Here is a 23,013-nt window from a genome sequence, read left to right as displayed (position 1 = left end):
GGTTGCCCTACACGTTACCAAAACTTGATTCGTAGAGCAGCTTAGATTCTGGCTCTCTGGTGCTGCATTACTGATTCCCTCGTAAACGTTGGGGTTAATTGTGTCCACGTCAGTTGAACGTGCATGTATAGTTCAACGTCGGGGTCAACATGTAGTTCAACGTCATGAGAGTAGTTCACACGAGGTTGCCCTAAACGTTACCAAAGACTTCGCTCGTAGAACAGTTTAGTTATTGGACTGCTGGATTTCCGATCTCCTGTGACATTGTTGCGTCGTTTTCAACGTCAGTTGCATGCAACTCAACGTCAGCATCAGGTGGACCATCGGTACCAGACCTTGACTCGTTGTCATGAGAATTGATCCAGAAAATGTCTTTGAAATACCTGCAAAACAAAAAGTTGCGATAATTTGGGGTTAAATGATGAAGAACATGCAGTAACGAAAAAGGAGAAGACTTTGACTTTTACGATGACATCTTTATTTCAAAATGATTGAAGTCACAAATTTACAGGGTAATTACGTTGAGAACACAGTACATTGTGGGAGCAGTAAGACAAAATAAATTGCAGGGTAAACAAATATTATGGCACATATATTTTGGTAATACTTGGGAAGATATTTCTATCATTACTTTTATTAAATTTATTATTTTTGAAAAAAAAAGAAATGATTATACAGGTGTCATACTCGCCACTCTCTGATATGGCTCGAAATCTTTACTTTCAATTGGATAAATTAGTAAAATAAAATTCAATTATTAAGACTGCTCTTTCTCGTTTTATTTTGTGTTTTTCAGCTATGCAATGGTAACACAGTACCGTAATTAAAAAAACAAACAAACAAGGGTCAGAACTGACAGGATGATTCCGTGTCCCAGGACTGACCCGGAATCGAGAACAAAATAAGCTGTTGACTCGGATTCTACGTCAGTGTGATCTGACCCGGGTCATTGTGACACACATTTTGGGTCATATTGACCCATAATGGGTCATACCCCAACGGGGACCCGGAATGTGGGTCAATCACTGACCCGTTTTTTTTTAAAGTGAGTTCACAACGGCACGAATTATGTATAACGTGCGAGTTAAACTATTTGATCACACCATTATAAGGCTCTCGGCGTCTTACCTTTTTTTCCAGAAATAAACTAGAGCCGAAGCTGCTGCAAATGAACTAATAATGGCAATTATTGCCAGAATAATCCAGCAGATTGTATTGCATGTATCTGCAGGTGGCATTGGAGTGGTACCGCAACCAGGTGGCATTGGAGCGATGGTACCGCAACCGGGCCAAGGTGTCGGGCATGTTGGTGATGGGTCGACTGTTATAGTACAACAGAAAATTTCAATTCAATTTCAGTTTCAATTCATTTTATTATTTACGATGGGAAATTCTTTCGGCCTGTATACATCAAATTTGCAAAACAATAACATAACATTATATTATTTTGTTACCATAAAACAGTACACAAAACACTACAAGCCACAAGCAGGATATTTTAATGAATTTAGAACTAATAACAGTGCCTGTATTTGGGTTTCATCCCTCAATAACCATTAGGTTTGACCCCAACATGCTGCGATGTCAAAATCACCATAGATGACCAGCTTGATTTTTGATGGTTTGTAGTTACACAGTCCTTATTATGCAATGAACTGATAAGTGAATGCTTAAAACTATGACTTAAAATGCTATTGCTATAATATTAAAATAAAAAATAAAAAAATGGGTAGAGCACATCAATTGCTATGGGATAGTAAGATGTTTGATGGTTTTATTGTGTCATTGAGTTAAAAGCACATTCTGCTGCATATTGGACATTGTAATCAATGAACTGAACGAATCGGTGCCTATTACCAGTTGGTATGATAATAAAAGGCAATGTATTTACAAAAATGAGCACTGGTAAAATTTAAAGGAAAACATTATACCATGGCATTTGCAATTTGAACATAATTTAAACAACTTTACATTAATTTTTGTTAATTTTGTTTAAATAAATGCACAATAAATACAATTGAAATTTACCGTTACAGTCAATTGGTATTGGCGGAAGTAATGGCAGCTCACGTATCATTCTGCTGAAGGAAACGTTGTGACAAACTGTCTCACTGGTCCCCAGAGGTTGGCAAAAGCTGACGACGTTGGCAATTTCACTAGCCATGATTGGTCTTGTTGCACTCCTCAGTGGTCGATAAACAAAACAATAACAACAACAAACTAGAACAATGTGTACAGGACGATGATGTAGATGCGTTATATACACTGTAATCCTGTCATGCAACACTGTTGCTGGCAATCATCTGATGTGAGCAGCAAATGATATTTCCTGGTGAACCACAACAACAACTATTCTTACATAAACAATTATGCCTTTCTTAAGCCTATGACTTATGGCATTCAGGCAGTGTTCTGCACCAGTTATCTGGATAACAAAAAGAACACCCCGTGTACGTGACATGGCTGTGCACAGCCATGTCATGCACTCGGGGTTTTTGTGGGGTCCCTCGAAATGCTAATAATGTAAGGTTACCAAGCGGATATCTTTACGAAAGTGGGCAGAGGTATGAGTTCTATACTTAAGTTCCAGTTTGGGCGTCACTTTAGCCTAAACGCAAAGGTCGAGTTATAGAAATGAAAACTGTACATTTATTTGTTTTGATTGACCCCTTGGCTTTATAAAAATGTCATCTTAATAAAAAGGGAATAAAAAAGACAGTTGTTTCGATTCTTTTCAAATTAATACCAGCAAACACAAACCACTTAAAATTACAACATTTTCAAGCAAGTTGTTTACACAAAGACATGTTCGTCTCGTCAAAAATGTTCAACGTGACTTCTCCGCGGCTACATTGGATGATGAGAAAGTACTTGGCCTACTAGATAAACAATGAGTGTTTGAATCGTGTCTTTTTAATTTTGAGTTGATAAATGAAACTTAAAAAATGAACACTCTTGTAATCTGCTGATTAATAGACAAAAGACGATCAGCATGTAATTTTACATCTGGGCTTAGGGAATTCCCCTCTGCAATCCCGTCACATGGGGAGCCCTTTGATAGTCTTTCTCCCCGTCTGGGGCCTGTTGTAGCCTTAAGTCAATGCGCTCGCGGCTTCCCGTACGACCCGAGTACAACACAAACCGCGCGAGCACCCATAGACATAAAGAACCTATAGACGGACAGCACATATGGAAATCAACGTCTGGATACCGTTATTTTGACAGCAACCGACTATACCCCAAACCGTGGGCAAATTCCGCAAATCGCAAGCAAAACAACGCGTAAAGCAATGGGCGAATGAGGAGGTGATGATAACAAGTTTGTGTTTTAAGGGTGAAAAATTCACCAACAATTTTTAAAATAAGGTTCTTTATGTCTGTGCGAGCACCAGTGTTGGCGTTGTTCGTGGTTTTTTTTTTAATCCAGGAAGCCGCGAGCGCCTCGAAAACAAAGATAGAGATATACCGCTATTAATAAGGTCATGAGTCGACTCGTTTAATACAAAGAAACAGGGTCAAGAAAAAAGTCTCACCTCTTGTAGCCAGCCTTGCTATGAAAGGAATGTTAAAGTGTATACATTTTATGCGCCAACCCACTCAATGTTTACCATATGAATCTGGTTAATTTCTGGCAGAGTAAGTTTATGCAGTTTTTCTACGTACTTTTACAGAAGAGAAAAGAAAAGGAATAACACATTGTTCAAGTCATATTAAAAAAAAAAAAATTATTGACAAATTTACTTTACTTCCACATAATAACGACAAACTAGTTTCAAAACAATATGACTATAGCAAATAAACTACGTGAGACCAAAGAAATAGAATAAAATTGTAGAAAATGATCGAATCGCGCACACCTGAAACTTTGTCGGTTGCGTAGTGTTTGAAGGGAATGTATCGTTTGGAATTCGCTTAAACTAAGGCACACACAAAAATATGTTATGTTGGCGTAACGGGCCCCCAAAAATAGGATAGGTAAGTAGGGATGTTTTTTTTTTCTCCCTCCCAGTAACGAAAATGACATGTTTTCCTATTGTTTAAGCCGGTCGTATACACGATAAAAAAAAAAAAAAAAAAAAAAAAAAAAAAAACAAGGCTACACACAACAGATAGTAAATATTTTTAAACTCTTGATGACCTGTCTTTAAAGCCATTATACACTTTCGGTACTCAGTATTGTCCAAGTCCCACACTTAGTGTATCACAACTTATATATAAAATAACAAACTTAAATCTTTTTTTTTAGGCTCAGACGGTCATCGGAGTCAGGAGAAAATAACGGGAAAACCCACTCTTGTTTCCGTGCGTTTCGCCATGCCATGACATGTGTTATAAATAAATCCGTAATTCTCGCTATCAAGAATTGATATTGTTTAAATGTTTTCTCAAAAGGTAAAGCATTTCATGGAACAAAATTTCAAGAGAAGTCTTTCGCCATTACCTTCTGTAAACCCTGTAAATTATTTGTAAATCTGTGAACTTTTTTTTTCTGTACTGAAAGTGTATAATGGCTTTAATAGATTTTAATCTTTGAATTTCTTTCCTAAAAAAAAAAATTAAAATCCCGAAAGATCGTATTTTTAGGGTAGGTCGGGTTACGCCAACATAACATTTTTATGCCTAATAGCAACACATACTTTTGGAACTATTCCTTTAGATTTCGATAGCATATAAAGCATTTCAAGAAACATTTCACTTCGAAGTATGTAAACAGATATCAGTTGTTAAGCCTCCAAAAAGCTTGATTTAGAAATGAAGTCACAGTTGAAATAGAACCAACTTTGATACCGGAAGTTCCTATTTATATACGTGCAAAACTTGCACACTCTCGGTCACACTTCAGCAGACGCGACGGTGTATGCAGTGTCGTTTTAGAGGTGATCTGACAGGGTCGTTTTCTTTTTTTCGAAATTAAATGCCATTTTCTTTCCAAACTTCGAAGCGATTTCAGGCGGAATTTTTTCTTCTGAAAAGGGTTACTAGTAGGAATGTCTACACGATCCTTACAAAATTCTGTTGGCGCAAATGCCTCGTATAAATGGAACCATCCAGATTTCACCTCGTGATTATATTATGCGAAAGTGCATTCCCACAGTGCATCAACTATTGGTATTACTACACAAATGTTAAAAAAAAATCAAAGTCTTCATCGACTGTTTTTATAAAGTGAGCTCATTGTTAAATAATGCAACCACCAATAACTCCACAAAACCATGTTGATTGAGTTTTTTCGGTGATGTAGATAATTCATTGCTTAGGGAAACTTGACCATATGTTTTGTTAATTTGGCCATCGAGCCTTTTGTGATGTCCGAACTATCGTGTGGATTTGTAGCACACCCCCTCATCTACCACAAACTTCCTCAATGATGATTAAGAAAATGTTTCATTCTGTAGGACTTCAATGATATATAGACTTGACTCTATGTGTTTTGTTGATTTGGCCATCGAGCCTTTTGTGGTGTCCAAACTATCTTTGTGGGATTCATAGCACACCTCTTCTACCACAAACTTTTTGGATGGGTTTACGGCGTCTTTTTCGAAGTGAATAGGGCGACTGCCTTGAGCAAGGCTAAAGGCCCGGCCTACGGAAGCTTAAATTGCCATCATGTTACTTGAATTCCGTGTTTCCAAGATCCCTTATCATTGAACTCCGTGTTTCCAAGATACCTTATCATTGAATTCCGAGTTTCCAAGATAACATATCATTGAATTCGGTGTTTCCAAGAAAATATTCCGTGTTTCTGAGATAAATTATCTCGGTAACTGAGTAACATGATGGCAATTTAAGCTTCCGTACCCGGCCACACAGGCCTCGATAAACAGAACGACAACGATAATGTTAAAGGCAGTGGACACCATTGGTAATTACTCAAAATAATTATTAGCATAAAACTTTTCTTGGTGACGAGTAATGGGGAGAGGTCGATGGTATAAAACATTGTGATAAACAGTTCCCTCTGAAGTGCCATAGTTTTCAAGAAAGAAGTAATTTTCCACGAGTTTGATTTCGAGACCTCAGATTTAGAACTTGAGATCTTGAAATCAACCATCTAAATGCACACAACTTCGTGTGACAGGGGTGTTTTTTCTTTCATTATTATCTCGCAAGTTCGATGACCGATTGAACTTAAATTTTCACAGGTTTGTTATTTTATGCATATGATGAGATACACCAACTGTGAAGGCTAGTCTTTGACAATTACCAATAGTGTCCACTGCGTTTAACAACGCGTGTTAATTCTGCGTGGATGGTTTTTCATCCGATTTCCAAAACAGTGACTCATAGAGCAGGGCTAAGCATGAAATTTTTGCCTTCATAAAAACAGGATTTCCAACCAAATTTCCATGTGGTTTTCAGGATAAGCCAGCAACAGCTGAATACCAGTAACAGGCAATATCCATCAAATGGAAATTTTGTTGGTAATCCTGTTTGTATCAAGAAAGAAATTTCATGCTAAACAAATTTTAGTGCTTAGCAGCTCAATGAAATTGGGCCCTGCTTAGTTTCTGACTCTGCTTGTGCTGCATTTCCTCGTAACAATGTGGTGTTGTTTCCGCGTCAATTGAACGTGCATTCAACGTCAGGGTCAACATGTCAGGGTGAGCATGTACAGCACGGGGTTGTCCTAAACGTTACCAAAACTTGACTCGTAGAACAGTTTAGCTTCTGGCTCTACTGTTGCTGCATTACTGATTCCCTCGTAAACATTGGGGGTTGTTTCCACGTCAGTTGAACGTTCTTCAACGCGTGCATGGTCAGCATGTAGTTCCACGTCATGGTCAACATGTACACCACGAAGTTGCCCTTCATTACCAAAACTTGTCTCGTAGAGCAGCTCAGATTCTGGCTGTACTGGTGCTGCATTTCCAATCTCCTCGTAACGATGTGGCGGCGGTTCCACGTCAGTTGAACGTGCATGCAACTCAATAACGCCAGGCTCAACAAGCTCGACAGGCTCAACAAAAAGTCCAATGTCAGGTGGAACTTCGTCACGAGGTTTTGAAGAACAGAGGCAGTTAATTCCCCTGAAAGACCTGCATAGCAAAAAGGTGATAATTATTATGAATGTGGAGATGAAGAGGAAGAAGTAAATGAAGACTTTGACTTTTTCGATGACATCTTTATTTCAAAACGATGGAAGTCACAAAATTAAAGGGAATTACGTAGAGAACACAATAAACTGTGGGAGCAGTACGAAAAATTACTTGAATGCACTGGACACGTATGGTAAAGTCCAGTATTTTCACTTGGTGTATCCCAACATAACTGCATAACATAACAAACAAAGGTTTAATGCTAAAAATCATTTTGAGTAATTACCCAGTGCCCAGTGCCTTTACAGGGTAAAAAATATGACTCACTATTTGTGATAGTGAATGTTTCTATACTACCAGTACTTAGTGATATGAATTTACTCTGATAAAAATGACAAGTATACAGGGTTTATATATTCGCCACCCGCCACTTACTCTACTTTCACTCGGAAGTAGAGTAACAACTGCGCTCAGAGGAACGAAGGAATAACAATGTACAGGCTATACGACGAATTGAAACTTGAGATAGTGGTGGCTTATTTGATGTGTAGATGGAGATCGTTCGATAAATGAGGTACAGCAATCCGAAAACATTGAAAAAAGCCAATTGAATTAAAATTTTAATGACTGTGAAATTCTGAGTCGGCTTCTGTGTCAGTGTGATCTAACCCGGGTCTCATTTTGACACACGTTCTTGGGTCATGTTGACACCGCTGGGTCAATCACTGACCCAGGATTGTTGGTCGTGAGTCGTAAAGGCATGTATTAGGCAGTGGTGATTTTAACCCTTTGATGATCTTACAACCATACAAATTATCGGTTTCTCACCTTCGCTTCCAGATCAATAGAATTATTAGCAGTAGGCCTACTGCTGCTATTATAAGAACAATCCACCAACACACTGCATTATCTGATGGTGGAGAAGTCGTGGTGGACACCTCTGTCATACCGCCACTAGGTGTCGTAGTGTCCATAGGCGTCGTAGTCGTCGTCACTGTTAATAAACAATTAATTAAGAGAGAGTTAAATTAGATGAAATTCGATTTATTTAAGCTGTGTTCGCATTGGACTTAAAGTAACTGGACACTATTGGTAGTTTTCAAAGACCAGCCTTCGCACTTGGTATAATTATCTCAACATATGCATAAAGCAACAAACCTGTGCAAATTTGAGCTACGTTTGTCGTCGAAGTTGCAAGATAATAATGAAAGAAAAAAAGCTTTCAGATGCTTGATTTCGAGATCTCAAAATCTAATTCTGAGGTCTTGAAATCAAATTGGTGGAGAATTACTTCTTCTCGAAAACTACGTTACTGCTGCAGAGGGAGCGAGCGAGGGAGCCGTTTCTCACAATGTTGTATACTATCAACAGCTCTCCATTACTCAATACCAAGTACGTTTTTATGCTAACAACGTTTTTGAGTAATACCAAAAGTGTCCAACTTTAAAATGGTAAACTTGACGAGCCGGTAGTTTACCCGACCCAATAGTCCAATGCAAACGCGGCGTTAGTCATGATTATAGAGCTTACACATAAAAAGTGTTTTCCCGGTCATAAAACACTCATCGAAATACAGACAATCGAAACAATAATACAAATGTATCAAGATTAAAACATTCAAAATTCAAAGCAGGTGAAAAGTAACAGATTCAAATTGTTCCTCCCGTCTCGATGACCATTGTTTGACCCCCAAATGCTGCTATGTCAAATCACCATAGGTGACCAGCTTGATCTTGGTATAGTTTGTACTCTGTGGTTTGTAGTATACAGTTCTTATCATGCAATGGACTGATTGAAGTGATAAATTATGTTGCTATTGACCCCTTGCACGCGTATCACACGCGGCGACCAATGCCACGCTCACCATGTTGGTGGGCAGCTAGTACGGTGGCCTACAACTGTCACGGCAAAACAAAAAGCGCCACGGCAAAACAAAAAGCGCCACAGCAAAACAAAAAGCGCTACGGCAAAACAAAAAGCGCCACGGCAAAACGAAAAGCGCCACGGCAAAACGAAAAGCGCCACGGCAAAACAAAAAGCGCCACGGCAAAACAAAAAGCGCCACGGCAAAACGAAAAGCATGCGGGTTAAAGGTCCAAAGGAGTCAAGGTGATTCGGGATAGGTTATAATGTTCAGCACGCGCAGTGTGCAGTTGATCTTTAGGCCCACGTAACGTGTACACACGTTCAGAGGTCCCACATTCACCAGGCATCACGGCACATGTAGCATATGCATAATTATGGGTACCGGTCAACTCGGTCCCAAGCCAACTCGGTCCAAGTCAACTCGGTCCTAAGTCAACTCGGTCCCAGAGGTCAACTCGGTCCCAAGTCAACTCGGTCCCAAGTACAAGTCAACTCGGTCCTTCGACCAACCTTCATGTTTTTTAAATTATTGTATTGTACTGTTTCGTGTAAGTTAACTTGATAATATTATTATGTTCGTGTAAGTTTACTTACTTTTTGTTTTCAACCAACCTTAATGAGTTTTTTATTTTTTATTTTTGTTATTACGTGTAAGTTATTTGGAAAGTTTTGTTTATTATTATTTTTAACAAACATTAATTTTCTCATTTGTTCACTGCATACCGCGCACCATAAAGTTAATATAAAAACGCACAGTGAAATTGCCCACCAGTATGGCGCATTCAAGATTTTTCTGCTGATGACGTCAGATGAAATGGGTCAATAGAGCACATCATTTGCTATTGGATAACACGACGTTTGATGGTTTCATTGTGTCATTGAGTAAAATGCACATTCTGGTTGCACCTTGAACAAATGAATTGAACGAATCGGTACCAGTGATCGGTACCTTGTCAGTTGGTATGATAAATGTACAATATATATTATCTGAAATCATCACAACGTGTTTATTTACCGTTAGGCGGCAGGCATGGTGGGTACGGAATTGTACCAGAAATCGTGGTGGACACCTCTGTCATACCGCCACTAGGTGTCGTAGTGTCCATAGGCGTCGTAGTCGTCGTCACTGTTAATAAACAATTAATTAAGAGAGAGTTAAATTAGATGAAATTCGATTTATTTAAGCCGTGTTCGCATTGGACTTAAAGTAACTGGACACTATTGGTAGTTTTCAAAGACCAGCCTTCGCACTTGGTATAATTATCTCAACATATGCATAAAGCAACAAACCTGTGCAAATTTGAGCTACGTTTGTCGTCGAAGTTGCAAGATAATAATGAAAGAAAAAAAGCTTTCAGATGCTTGATTTCGAGATCTCAACATCTAATTCTGAGGTCTTGAAATCAAATTGGTGGAGAATTACTTCTTCTCGAAAACTACGTTACTGCTGCAGAGGGAGCGAGCGAGGGAGCCGTTTCTCACAATGTTGTATACTATCAACAGCTCTCCATTACTCAATACCAAGTACGTTTTTATGCTAACAACGTTTTTGAGTAATACCAAAAGTGTCCAACTTTAAAATGGTAAACTTGACGAGCCGGTAGTTTACCAGACCCAATCGTCCAATGCAAACGCGGCGTTAGTCATGATTATAGAGCTTACACATAAAAAGGGTTTTCCCGGTCATAAAACACTCATCGAAATACAGACAATCGAAACAATAATACAAATGTATCAAGATTAAAACATTCAAAATTCAAAGCAGGTGAAAAGTAACAGATTCAAATTGTTCCTCCCGTCTCGATGACCATTGTTTGACCCCCAAATGCTGCTATGTCAAATCACCATAGGTGACCAGCTTGATCTTGGTATAGTTTGTAGTATACAGTTCTTATCATGCAATGGACTGATTGAAGTGATAAATTATGTTGCTATTGACCCCTTGCACGCGTATCACACGCGGCGACCAATGCCACGCTCACCATGTTGGTGGGCAGTTAGTACGGTGGCCTACAACTGTCACGGCAAAACAAAAAGCGCCACGGCAAAACAAAAAGCGCCACGGCAAAACAAAAAGCGCTACGGCAAAACAAAAAGCGCCACGGCAAAACGAAAAGCGCCACGGCAAAACGAAAAGCGCCACGGCAAAACGAAAAGCGCCACGGCAAAACGAAAAGCGCCACGGCAAAACGAAAAGCGCCACGGCAAAACGAAAAGCGCCACGGCAAAACGAAAAGCGCCACGGCAAAACGAAAAGCGCCACGGCAAAACGAAAAGTATGCGGGTTAAAGGTCCAAAGGAGTCAAGGTGATTCGGGATAGGTTATAATGTTCAGCACGCGCAGTGTGCAGTTGATCTTTAGGCCCACGTAACGTGTACACACGTTCAGAGGTCCCACATTCACCAGGCATCACGGCACATGTAGCATATGCATAATTATGGGTACCGGTCAACTCGGTCCCAAGCCAACTCGGTCCAAGTCAACTCGGTCCTAAGTCAACTCGGTCCCAGGTCAACTCGGTCCCAAGTCAACTCGGTCCCAAGTACAAGTCAACTCGGTCCTTCGACCAACCTTCATGTTTTTTAAATTATTGTATTGTACTGTTTCGTGTAAGTTAACTTGATAATATTATTATGTTCGTGTAAGTTTACTTACTTTTTGTTTTCAACCAACCTTAATGTGTTTTTTATTTTTTATTTTTGTTATTACGTGTAAGTTAACTGGAAAGTTTTGTTTATTATTATTTTTAACAAACATTAATTTTCTCATTTTTTCACTGCATACCGCGCACCATAAAGTTAATATAAAAACGCACAGTGAAATTGCCCACCAGTATGGCGCATTCAAGATTTTTCTGCTGATGACGTCAGGTGAAATGGGTCAATAGAGCACATCATTTGCTATTGGATAACACGACGTTTGATGGTTTCATTGTGTCATTGAGTAAAATGCACATTCTGGTTGCACCTTGAACAAATGAATTGAACGAATCGGTACCAGTGATCGGTACCTTGTCAGTTGGTATGATAAATGTACAATATATATGATCTGAAATCATCACAACGTGTTAATTTACCGTTAGGCGGCAGGCATGGTGGGTACGGAATTGGTGGCGGCCTTCTGCAGCAGGGATTGTTGTGACAAGGAACAAAATTATACCATGGCATTTGTAATGTGAACATAATTTAAACAACTTTACATTTTGTTAATAATTTTGTTTATGTACAATAAATATAATTGAAATCATCACAACGTGTACATTTACCGTTACAGTCAATTGGTATTGGCGGAAGTAATGGCAGCTCACGTATCATTCTGCTGCAGGGAATGTTGTGACAAACTGTCTCACTGGTCCCCAGAGGTTGGAAAAAGCTGACGACGTTGGCAATTTCACTAGCCATGATTGGTCTTGTTGGACTCCTCAGTGGTCGATAAACAAAACAATAACAATAACAACAACAAACTATATATATATACACTGTATTCCTGTCATGCAATCGGCAACACTATTGCTGGCAATCATCTGATGTGAGCAGCAAATGATATTTCCTGGTGAACCACAACAACAACTATACATCAACAATTATGCCCTTCATACATCACTGCCCTCTGACTTTTGCATCCGGGCAGTATTCTGCACCAGCAGACTTAATATCTGGATGACAAAAAGAACACCCGTGTGTCTGCCATGGCTGTGGGGTCCCTCGAAATGCTAATAATGTAATGTACCAAGCGGATGCACGATGTATAATTATATACTTAAGTTCTAGTTTGGGCGTCACTTTAGCCTAAAGCAAAGGTCGGAGTCTTAGCAAATAAAACTTTACATGTATTTGTTTTGATGGGCCCAGTGGCGATAGGGAATTCCCCTCTGCAATAATACAGCACAATCCGGGCGAGCACCAGTGTTGGTGCTGTTCGTTTTTTTTTTTTGTTTTTTTAATTATCTAGAAAGCCGCGAGCGCCTTGAAACCAAGGCTAGAGATTTACCGCTACAATAAAGGTCATGAGTCGAATCGTTCAATACAAATACCCACTCAATGTGAAAACCCGCTCAATGTTTTACCATGATTCTGATTAATTTCTGGTAGAGTAAGTTTATGCGTTTTTTAATACTTTTACAGAAGAAAGAATGAAAAAGGAATAACACCTTTTTTTCAAGTCATATTGACAAATTTACTTTACTTCGACATAATAACGGCAAACTAGTTTCCCAACAATATGATTACAGCAAATAAACTACGTTAAACCACAAGGGAGTTTAAGAGATAGAATAAAGTAATTGAAGAAACAGAATCGCGCACATGAAACTTTATCAGTTGTGTAATGCAACGTTAGGGGAGGTATCGTTTGGTAATCGCTAAAACTAATGGCAATGCAGACTTTTGGAAGAAGTCTATAACTGAACAGCAGATTTCGATAGTATATTAATTTTTTAGGAAACATTTCACTTCGGAGTATGTAAACAAGATATTAGTTGTTAAGCCCCAAAATGGAACCAACTGGTCCCGGAAATTCGTAAATTTGCGCGAAATTTGGGGAACACTTTAGTCACGTCACACGTCCATGGAGAGGAAACCCGTACAATTTATCTGGTAGAAATTTCATGCTAAGCAATTTTGTTGTGCTTTAAAGCAGCTCTATTGGGCCCAGGGTACAATTTCATAAAGCTGCATTTAAGCACAAAAAGTGGCTAAGCACAAAATTATGCTTACCAGAATATGGGGGTAAAACTATACCGTGTGACGTGCAATTTGTGACCGGTGTAATGGTAATTTCAGCTTTCATAGCAGAAAGCTGTTAAGCAATATTTTCTGCTTAAGCAGCTCTCTGAAATTGGGCCAGTGAATAAATCAACTGCTAAAATTAAAGTCACCTGGAAGTGGTATTTTGTCAAAATAAAGCTTTTGTCACTAAAATATGTGTTTTGATTAGTGGAATATGAATAAACAATAACTAAGGTTTAAAAAAATTAGTGTCCATGTTATTTACAAATTTGAAAAAAAAACCCGACCCGAGAGGGCGCTGTTCGTGACGTCAATCGAGGCGCGATGAATCGCATGCAGTGCCAAAACATGCCCTCAAAGTTGAAACAATACGTGATTTTTTTTCACGTTAGGCAAATGCTCCGTTAGGTATACCTTCTTCGACTTCCCCACTAGCTGGACAAATTATTTGGGTGGCGTCATGTTTTAGAAAAGAACTTTTCTGTTCATGTCAAAATGTGTAGTGTATTCCGGATTCTCGAAGCACGACGGCTCGGATGAAGTGTTTGCTGCACAGCGCTGGAAAAGACGTCGGACCGGACAACAATTACTTGGCAAACTGACACCATCTTTAGTTGTTTTGCTGCATCCAGCAGCAATACACCTGGTCGACATTGCCGGAAAAATCCAAGAAAAAAAACTTTTTCAAAACGTACAAACTAACGGCTAGGACTTGAATGTACTTGCCCGTACGTGTGTTCGATGTTCGATCGAGGCAAAGTATTCCTCGATTGACGTCACAAAAGGGGTAGGCGGAGTCACCCCTCACACAACTTTATTTAACTTTTTAAACTTATAAATCGTTAAAAACAATATTACTCAAAAAATTATTTTATTGTTCAGGAATATATACTCTAATGTTACAAAACAAAAATTATATTTCCAGGTGCCTTTAATTGTTTTCCCCTAGTACGTAGTAGGCCCAACTTGTTCTTCCTTCGGTGGCAAAACACTTTATGTACTAAGCATTATTTTAGATAAAAATAAAGTCTGAATCTGACCTATTTTATTGCTTTGGATCTATTATACCCCGCTTCAATTCATTGAGGACATCATCTGTACTTGTATCCTTGAACTTGGCTGCGGCGATTTCCTTCACGTACTCACTACTCTGGTACCGCATATGCGGATTTTCGCTAAGTATTATCTCTCGATGCAACTGTGCTATTTCCTCAGACGTCTGTAAGACGTGAGACATACTCTTCAGGTACTTGCGGCGAATGAAAAAAACTTTCTCCATGTCGGCTTCGGAGCCATCGAAAGTTGGCTTGTCATTAGCCTGTATCACTGCAAGCGGTGTCGCCACTGGTCCTGGCTCCACGATGGAAACTCTTAAGAAAATAATAAACAAAATTCATAATAAACTTCCACCGCTTCAACCCTGGTTCGAATTTCACTATAGGGGCACCATGTGGACCTGCCTTTTCCAGTCACTACCTGATTGCATGGGTTTTCTTGTGAATAACTCTCTGGAGTTTTCCCGCCCACATCTAAAACTCAAGCTTGGCTATAGTGCGACAAAGTTCGCTTTTCTGCGAAAACCCATAGCCTCCGACCGAATCATAATATAATCGGATTTTTTTTTTAAATAAAGAGTAATCTTGAGGGTACAACCACGTGTAGATCTCTTTATAGAGAGTGATGGCTATGACAAGAACCGGTGTGGGTCTCGACGTTTTGAACTGTCTGCTCGTCTTCGGGAGAATGCTGGACTACTGCTGGTGGTTGAGCTTAAGTTTAAGCTTGAACAAAATGAACAAGGTTTTACCCATAAGTTTGCATTTATTTTATAGTTCCTTTCTATTTATCCACAGCATGCAAAGATTCAAACATTACGATCATAATAGTTGAGTTTACCTGATGTTGTATGCGTCACGCAATACTGAAGCAATGGATTCGGAGAAGCCCTCAACGGCAAACTTTGAAGATGTATAGGTGGCAAAGAAAGGAAAACCTGAAACCAATAAAAAAAAAAAAAAAAAAAAAAAAAAAAAAAAAATGATTTTGTCAAGTCCAGCGATTAAACTGTCTAAGAATTTGTCAAAAAATGTTTATTGAGTATATATTTTCGGAATAGCAATCACAGGTGTTACCAATTGAACGTTATTGTATTGCAAAACCAAAACACTGCATTTTTTTATATTTTTGTTTTGTTTTACGGCGTTTGATGTATATAGGGGGCTCCGTGCACTTTGTCAGGAAAACTTTTAACAGCTTTTTTTGACTCATGCCTTAATGTGGTTGCTAAACAGAAGAAGTTATGTTATATTGGGCCAATGGGAGACTTAAATAATATTAAATTGCTCAACTGTTCTGACCATCAACCCTTGCAGATGACTTTGTGGATTACATTTATTCCTATATGGTTTTCGTTCCCTGATTGACCAATATACACGAATGTCACAGGTAGCATTCGTTCACATGGGTCCGAATGAGCCAAGATACGGGCCCCACATGGGTTAATCCATATGGGCCCCTGCTGATCCTGAACTGATTAATATATAGGGGCACATGGGTAGGTCCCACATGGGCCAAATGCGACAAAATGTGGGTCCCATTATGGGCTAACATGTGGGGTAACCCATAAGGGCACCATTTGATCCCGCATGAAAAGATTGATATGGGCCCAATATGGGTTGGCCCAAATAAACTAAGGGATACATAATGGGCCCATCTGGAAAAAAACAACCTTGGTTATCCCATATGGGCATTTATACATGGGATTCGTATGAGCAATCTGAATATGGGTGGCGCACATCATGGGGATCATATGGGCCAGCCAAGAGAGTGTTATAACTAATTCAAGTAACTATTTAATGTTATTTTAATAGAGGTCTAATGATTCTAACAATTACATTACATTACAGTACACTACATCACCTGTTTACTAAAGAACAAACTAATTAGTCAGTTATAATAATTATACCTCTCCCTAGGCATGTACAATACAGAAACTGAAGACTTATACAGCCGTGGTTTAACAATTTTGTAGTCAATAATAAATATTTAAATTACCAAAACAATTTTACAGAGCTCAATTTTCGCTAAATTATTCTATCTTCTTGTGGCTTTGACCACACCAAGACATAAACACAAGGGACAAGATCAAAGGTGTGGAGAGGGAGACGAAGTACTTAATATTGGTCAATGAGGCCAGGCTACAAAGGAGGATACCTGTGTGGAAATACATTATACACGAATTTCATGTACCGTTGTCAGATGCAAATGTGCCCGCCATGCAATACTGTCCGCTCCGGACACATTTGCATATGCAATCGTGTCCGGGGCTATGCAAAAACCGTCCGGCGGACATGTACATGACTGTACACATGTGCGCGCTTAAAGCGAGCGTGCATGCACTGAACCTACGTATATATGCAGCATAAATATTCACGTATGTTATGATTGCAGCGAAAACCCAACGGTCGAACTTTTCCCATGTCATTCATGACATGCACTTAGCTTGTACAAAATGGCGAACGTGTTCCGTCGTTTAATTTACTGCAAGGACGGCTCAGTCTTGCACGGGCGCGGACACAACTGCATATGCAAATGTGTCCGGGCGGACACAATTGCATTATGCAGTAGTTCAGGGCGGACACAATTGCATATGCAGAACCGTCCGGCGTGCAATAATGTCGTCCGGATAGTATTGCATAGAGGACATTTGCATGCGACACCGGTACCACCAATTGAGTTGAATGGACCGTAGTCGCCTTATCCACAGCTAGCTCTTCTCCCACTCAAAATAAACAGTATATCTGTTAATATCAATAGTAAAAGTACGTTGTCCTTGAAGTACATGTATGTACCGGTACCATCATGTATTCACCACCCGTGTACGATATAAAGTTTAGTGTCCGGGATATTCAAGAATATTTGAAACCACAAGCACGTGTACCAGCATGTCTTAACTATTCGTGTATACGGTATAAAGTTCTATTGTGATATTGATTCCAAGGTAACGTTTTGGTTGAGCAAATATCTGCTAGTTGATGTCATTTAAACAAGCCTTTAAAAAAACGTGACAGCAATGCAAGGTCAAGATAATAGACCGATTTTGCTACCAATGTTCGCATGTGATCACGTGACTTGAGATTGGTATAGAAAAAGACTCGTACCGATGGACCACAATCGGCTGTAATTTTCGACAATACAAAAACACCTTTAACTCAAACAAAGCCCTTTTAATAAAGTTGACTGTTGTGACATTGATTTAAATCACATTTGCTGTTTGATAAATCCAATAAAGGGGGTTTCTTTTGAGAATGTGGTTAGACTATTTTGTTTGACCTCGAAAACTGAGTTCATGCAGGTGACAACATTTGGCATCTCGTCAAAGCCCATATTCGTGCCACTCGTTGACGGTTGATTAATGCAGCCGAGTAGGATTAATTAATCTTATCTCAAATAAGGACGTCGAGTAACTCGTCCTAATTTAGAATGGGCTCAATGCGTCCTTTGGATACGGAACTTAACTTGTCCTAAGTCCTAAGGTTAATCCTACGTTAGAAAGAGTTTCGGTGAAGCCGACAGCATGGCTATTAAATGCTGGGTAGTTGGTCTCATCTTTACTGAAAGGTCTGAAAATCGACAATCCTACTCCTTGCCGATTATAAACATACCTTGGAATCCAGCAAGGCTAGTTACATTGAGAATGCGACCCGACTTCTGTTTCTTCATCGCTGGCAGCACAGCTCTTACAGTTCGAACCACTCCCCAGTAGTTGACATCCATCACAGACTGGCAAATGTCCAACGACTTTCTGTCAATCATATCTATAGTGTAGCAGCCAGCATTATTAACTGGAGACAAAACAAAATAACTAAAAGGTTCAAATAATCATTATTGACCTGTATCACGCTGTCACCATCTTGGAGTATTCCTCGTACAAAAAGGAACCAGACTATTTGTTTTCCTTCTAGCCTCGGATTGGTTATACTTTGTTGAATTGGAGAAAATAAAGACAACTGGAGCATTAATGTATATTACACAAGTGGTACCAGACTATTATTTCGTCCGGTCAAAGTTTGGTTACGATGAGTTGGAAAGGTCTGGAGTAAAATCAAAATGGCTGCACCGTGATAAAGGTCTATTGTAATGATTGGTACGAATACATTTATGTATGGTGGCCCTTAACAGACATCAAACATATTTACGTAAATATTCACGGTTTTTCCCCAAAGTCGGGGTCACGTAAATATGTGTGACTAAAGCACAACTCTTTAATATGCGTTCGATATTCACAATTTGTAACCTTGTCGTGGAATGGTCAAAAACCTAAATCAACCCCAATTTACTCGATGTTCCAACATTTTAGATGGATACCGCTGGATTAGCCTTTCAGTTCACAAACTAGAAAGTTTCTGGCAGAGAAAGAACAACTACCAACCAAGGATGTCCATAGACCCATTGTCTCGCAAAATCTCGTCAACCACTGTCGTGATGGTTGTCTCTTTGGTGACGTCAAGTTCCCGGATATATAGAGTCTTATTCAGAGTGTCCCCTGCAGCATTCTCCAAGTTGGCTTTGGACTTCAGGTTTCGCATCGTTGCGTACACCTGTAACAATCAGCGGGACATTGAATAACTGGTTTGGTAATCACTGGTGTCTGTCAGAACCAATCATGGCTCTTTCAACCATTGGCGTAAAACTTTGCATGTAATTGATGGTTTTAAAGACAGGGTTGACCAAGTCCTGCATTTTCTCCTTTGAGAGGGCAAGGCACTTCCATTGCAAGTTCTTAAACTCTATGGAACTTTTTTGAAGGGGCACCAAGGCCGAGACCGGGGCAACATAAGACATGGCATCTGCGGCCTCCTCGTAAATCCAGGCCTGGTATATTTGTGATAGTTGTCAAAGACTCTCAGTTGGCGATATGCTGAGACTAAGATTGTGCTGTGACTTGTTTTACTCATTTCTCGGGAGCTGTAGCGCCTCAGTGGGTGGTGTTTGGGGGAGGCTTTCTGCTATCATGGTCCTCGGGCCCTGTGGGTTTTGTGTGAATCTGTGCGGTTGCTCTCTGTGCCATTTTTTTTTTTTTTTTTTTGATGGTTTTTAGTCCATTCTTTGGTTATTATTTTTATATTGTTGTCCCTTCCTCTTATTGTTACGGTGTTTTGTTGTGGGTGCAGTTTTGTTTCTCCAATAGTCTGGTTTTGCTTGTGTTTTATTGTTTTCTTTTGTGTGATTTTTAAATGTTTCAGTGCAATCACTTTTTTATATTGTATAATTATACTTTTATCGTTGGCAGGGGTCTGGTTTTACACATCTTTTTGTGAAAGTTTTTATACTTTTGTTTTAACCTTGGCAGCCCATGTACAACTTGTAACTATTGTGTATGTCTCAAGATTTAAATTAAAAATAAAAATAATACGCAGACTGAAAATAACGAATATGTGCATTGGGCTTAATTTGTAATGGTCGCCGAAGCTGCAAGAATATTTGTGTAGGTGAGACGTTCTCAATTCAAATGGGTCGTTTCTAACAATGTTCTAATATCAACAGCTCTCCAAAAAAGTCTTGTTGTCATAATTTGCCTTGAATTGCGAACCAACACATCGCCTGCACGAAATTCATTGGATGTTGATCTACCCGCAAAAACACATTGGACCTATACTGAGTGTGCACAATTTTATCATTAATATTTCAACTGTGGCTGATTCAATATGAGAAGCACTAGCTCATGGGTCATAGCTTTTGCAAAGATACGTTCAAATTAAACAGTAACAAATAACACAAACTGCTTACGACGTTCTACAAGAATGCTTCGTAAAATTATAGCTACATATCAAATCTGAGCAACAACAAATCTGGGTATGTTAACAGAAGTCACATAAAGATGACGGGCCTGCGATGTTTCCCACTGAAAGTGTTTTTTTTTCCCCGCCAAAGGCATAATATTGTTTACACAGTGTACAGTATAGTGAAAGGCACAGGACACCTTTGGTAATTGTCAAAGACAATAACAGTGATTTCTGGGTGGGTAAACTCAAGAGGTTGAAAAAAAGTGTTGGACGGCAAACTAAGTCTTATGGACCCATTATGTTGTTCACAAACAAAATATTATGTGAGCACAAAAACTCAATCTTTTGAATTCAATCAATCAAACTTGTTAGTTTTCCAATTCAACATTATCAAAATCACAACCAAAATCAAAACAAAGGCAATTTAAATTGGATGTTTAGAAAATAAATAGTTGTTTTGATAAGACAACTAAATATATAATACGCATGGACATTCGTGAGACTGTGGAGGGACCCATAAAGAAGCAACGGAAATTGTAGTGCACCTCGAAAGTGATACATTAACCAGTGTGAACATTTTTCGAATGCTTCAACCTTTAGTGTGTGGGCCCAGGGAACATCTGTCTTTCAGACAATAAAACAATAAGAAGTGTCTCTACCTTTCATACATTCGAGTTTCGATACTGGACTTAATTTCCCGTACGTTGTACATCGATATTGGATATGACTTTCTTAATTTTGAATGAGTGTTAGAAAAACAACCCATAGCCCACATCCAAAACGCGGACAGGCACAACATACTTACAAGTGTCCAATTAAATTGAAAAGTTTACCTTAAACTCATGCTGCGACTCCTTTGCTAAGAGTACCGCCGTAGCTAAACCAATTCCAGATGAGCATCCAGTTATTAATACAGTTCTGGGCGCCATTTCTTTTGATGTAAAATTACTGTAAGTTGGTCTACGACTTTCAAAGCTTCGTTCCGCTGGGAAACCTTAACTATGAAGTGACTAAACCAAGTACAGTCTCCCTTTTATATATCGCTTGAGAGAGGTTTAAAGTCACCTGGAAGTGGATTTTTTCAAAATAAAGCTTTTGTCACTAATACATGTGTTTTGATGAGTGGAATGTGAATAAACAGTTAACTAAGGTTTTAAAAAATCAGTTCTTATGTTATTTACAAATTTAAGAGTAGACCCCGACCCGAGAGGGCGCTGTTCGTGACGTCAATCGAGGCAGACTTTGCCTGTAATGCGTAGAGTAAACACAATTGCAAAGTACATGTACGGACCAAGTCGTGAGTTTGTACGATTCAAAAAAAATGTAACAACTCACGACTTGGACGTACATGTACTTTGCACGTGTGTTTACTATACGCATTGCAGGCAAAGTCTGCCTCGATTGACGTCACAAAAGGGGTAGGCGGAGTCAGCCCAAAACAACTTCATATATTTTTTAAACATATAAATCGTGACAAATAATTACTAAAAAAATTGTTTTATTGTTCGTTAGCATATACTCTTATGTTTGAAAGAAAAAATTATATTTCCAGGTGACTTTAATGGTAAATGCTATGATAAGGCCCTACCCGCCAAAAAAAGAAGAATTGCAATAAAACACATTTTTAAACTTTTTTGAATACGTTTTTATGAGCGGATGTGCATCCATCCCTGAAAACTCGAGATTGACTAATAAAAGTTAGTCATGCACACTGTCTTATTTTACTCATTTAAAGATAGCCATGTATGGTTTTGACTAACAATAATCAGTCATGAAAAAATTCTTGTTTGCCTAACTTATAAACTAATTAGTAGCGCACGAAAATTAATTGGTTATGCCAGAAAATTAGTTAGATATAGGCCTATTGCACAAAAATGGTAACAATCAACGGAACATTGAATGAGTATGGGAAGATAAGGTTCAGGTACATGCAGCCTATTTCACGAAACGCTATGGATTAATCCTATTTAGAGTTAGGATGAGTAACTCGTCCTAACTTAGGATGGGTTCAATGCGTCCTAACAACGCTTTGGATATAAAACTCTCACCCTAAGTCCTAAGATTAATCCTAAGTTAAAAAGAGTTTCGGTGAAGTCGACAGCATGGCTATTAAATGCTGGGTAGATAGTCTCATCTTTACTGAAAGGTCTGAAAATCGACAATCCTACTCCTTGCCGATTATAAACATACTTTGGAATCCAGCAAGGCTGGTAACATTGAGAATGCGACCCGACTTCTGTTTCTTCATCACAGACTGGCAAATGTCCAAAGACTTTCTGTCAATCATATCCATAATGCAGCAGCCAGCATTATTAACTGGAGACAAAAAAAAAATAACTAAAAGGTTATAATCATTATTGACCTTTACCACAATGCCGCCATCTTGGTCAGTATTTCTCGTACAAAAAGGAACCAGGCTATTTTGTTTTTTTCCTTCTAGCATCGAATTTGTTACACTTGAGAATGCGTTGAATTGGAGGAATCAAAGCAATAGGAAACTTTAGACTATCTGCCAATCACCAAGAGAGGGCGCTCTTCACCAGGTAATGTCAACAACTTAGGAATAGGAGACGCATGAGTGACGGTCATTGACAGCA

At 39.0% G+C, this 23,013-nt stretch overlaps 3 protein-coding genes across 4 annotated transcripts; all 3 read right to left on the bottom strand.

Annotated features, from left to right (window-relative positions):
- Nucleotides 1-229: 229 nt before the first annotated feature.
- Nucleotides 230-4,107, bottom strand: LOC117305888. The gene is made up of 3 exons (XM_033790772.1): nucleotides 2,029-4,107; nucleotides 1,129-1,321; nucleotides 230-383 (listed from the first exon to the last, which is right to left on the bottom strand). The coding sequence occupies exons 1-3, from the start codon at nucleotides 2,162-2,164 to the stop codon at nucleotides 230-232; spliced, it is 483 nt and encodes a 160-aa protein (XP_033646663.1). The 5' UTR covers nucleotides 2,165-4,107.
- Nucleotides 4,108-6,438: 2,331 nt separating this feature from the next.
- Nucleotides 6,439-12,809, bottom strand: LOC117305895. 2 transcript variants are annotated; one of them, XM_033790783.1, is made up of 4 exons: nucleotides 12,170-12,809; nucleotides 9,919-10,029; nucleotides 7,866-8,031; nucleotides 6,439-7,037 (listed from the first exon to the last, which is right to left on the bottom strand). In XM_033790783.1, the coding sequence occupies exons 1-4, from the start codon at nucleotides 12,303-12,305 to the stop codon at nucleotides 6,629-6,631; spliced, it is 822 nt and encodes a 273-aa protein (XP_033646674.1). In that variant the 5' UTR covers nucleotides 12,306-12,809; the 3' UTR covers nucleotides 6,439-6,628. The 2 variants fall into 2 exon arrangements, with proteins under 2 accessions (XP_033646674.1, XP_033646675.1); XM_033790784.1 differs by having other exon boundaries at nucleotides 7,866-7,975; nucleotides 9,974-10,029.
- Nucleotides 12,810-14,494: 1,685 nt separating this feature from the next.
- Nucleotides 14,495-21,402, bottom strand: LOC117305891 (retinol dehydrogenase 8-like). Its single transcript, XM_033790777.1, has 5 exons — nucleotides 21,250-21,402; nucleotides 19,063-19,231; nucleotides 18,296-18,475; nucleotides 15,528-15,624; nucleotides 14,495-15,001 (listed from the first exon to the last, which is right to left on the bottom strand). The coding sequence occupies exons 1-5, from the start codon at nucleotides 21,343-21,345 to the stop codon at nucleotides 14,677-14,679; spliced, it is 867 nt and encodes a 288-aa protein (XP_033646668.1). The 5' UTR covers nucleotides 21,346-21,402; the 3' UTR covers nucleotides 14,495-14,676.
- Between the last annotated feature and the right edge of the window lie 1,611 nt (nucleotides 21,403-23,013).

This window comes from Asterias rubens, unplaced genomic scaffold (genome assembly GCF_902459465.1).
Source record: "Asterias rubens unplaced genomic scaffold, eAstRub1.3, whole genome shotgun sequence".
NCBI classification, from domain to species: Eukaryota; Metazoa; Echinodermata; class Asteroidea; order Forcipulatida; family Asteriidae; genus Asterias; species Asterias rubens.
The sequence above is the reverse complement of the archived record's forward strand: the minus strand, read 5'-3'. Positions and strand labels throughout refer to the sequence as shown.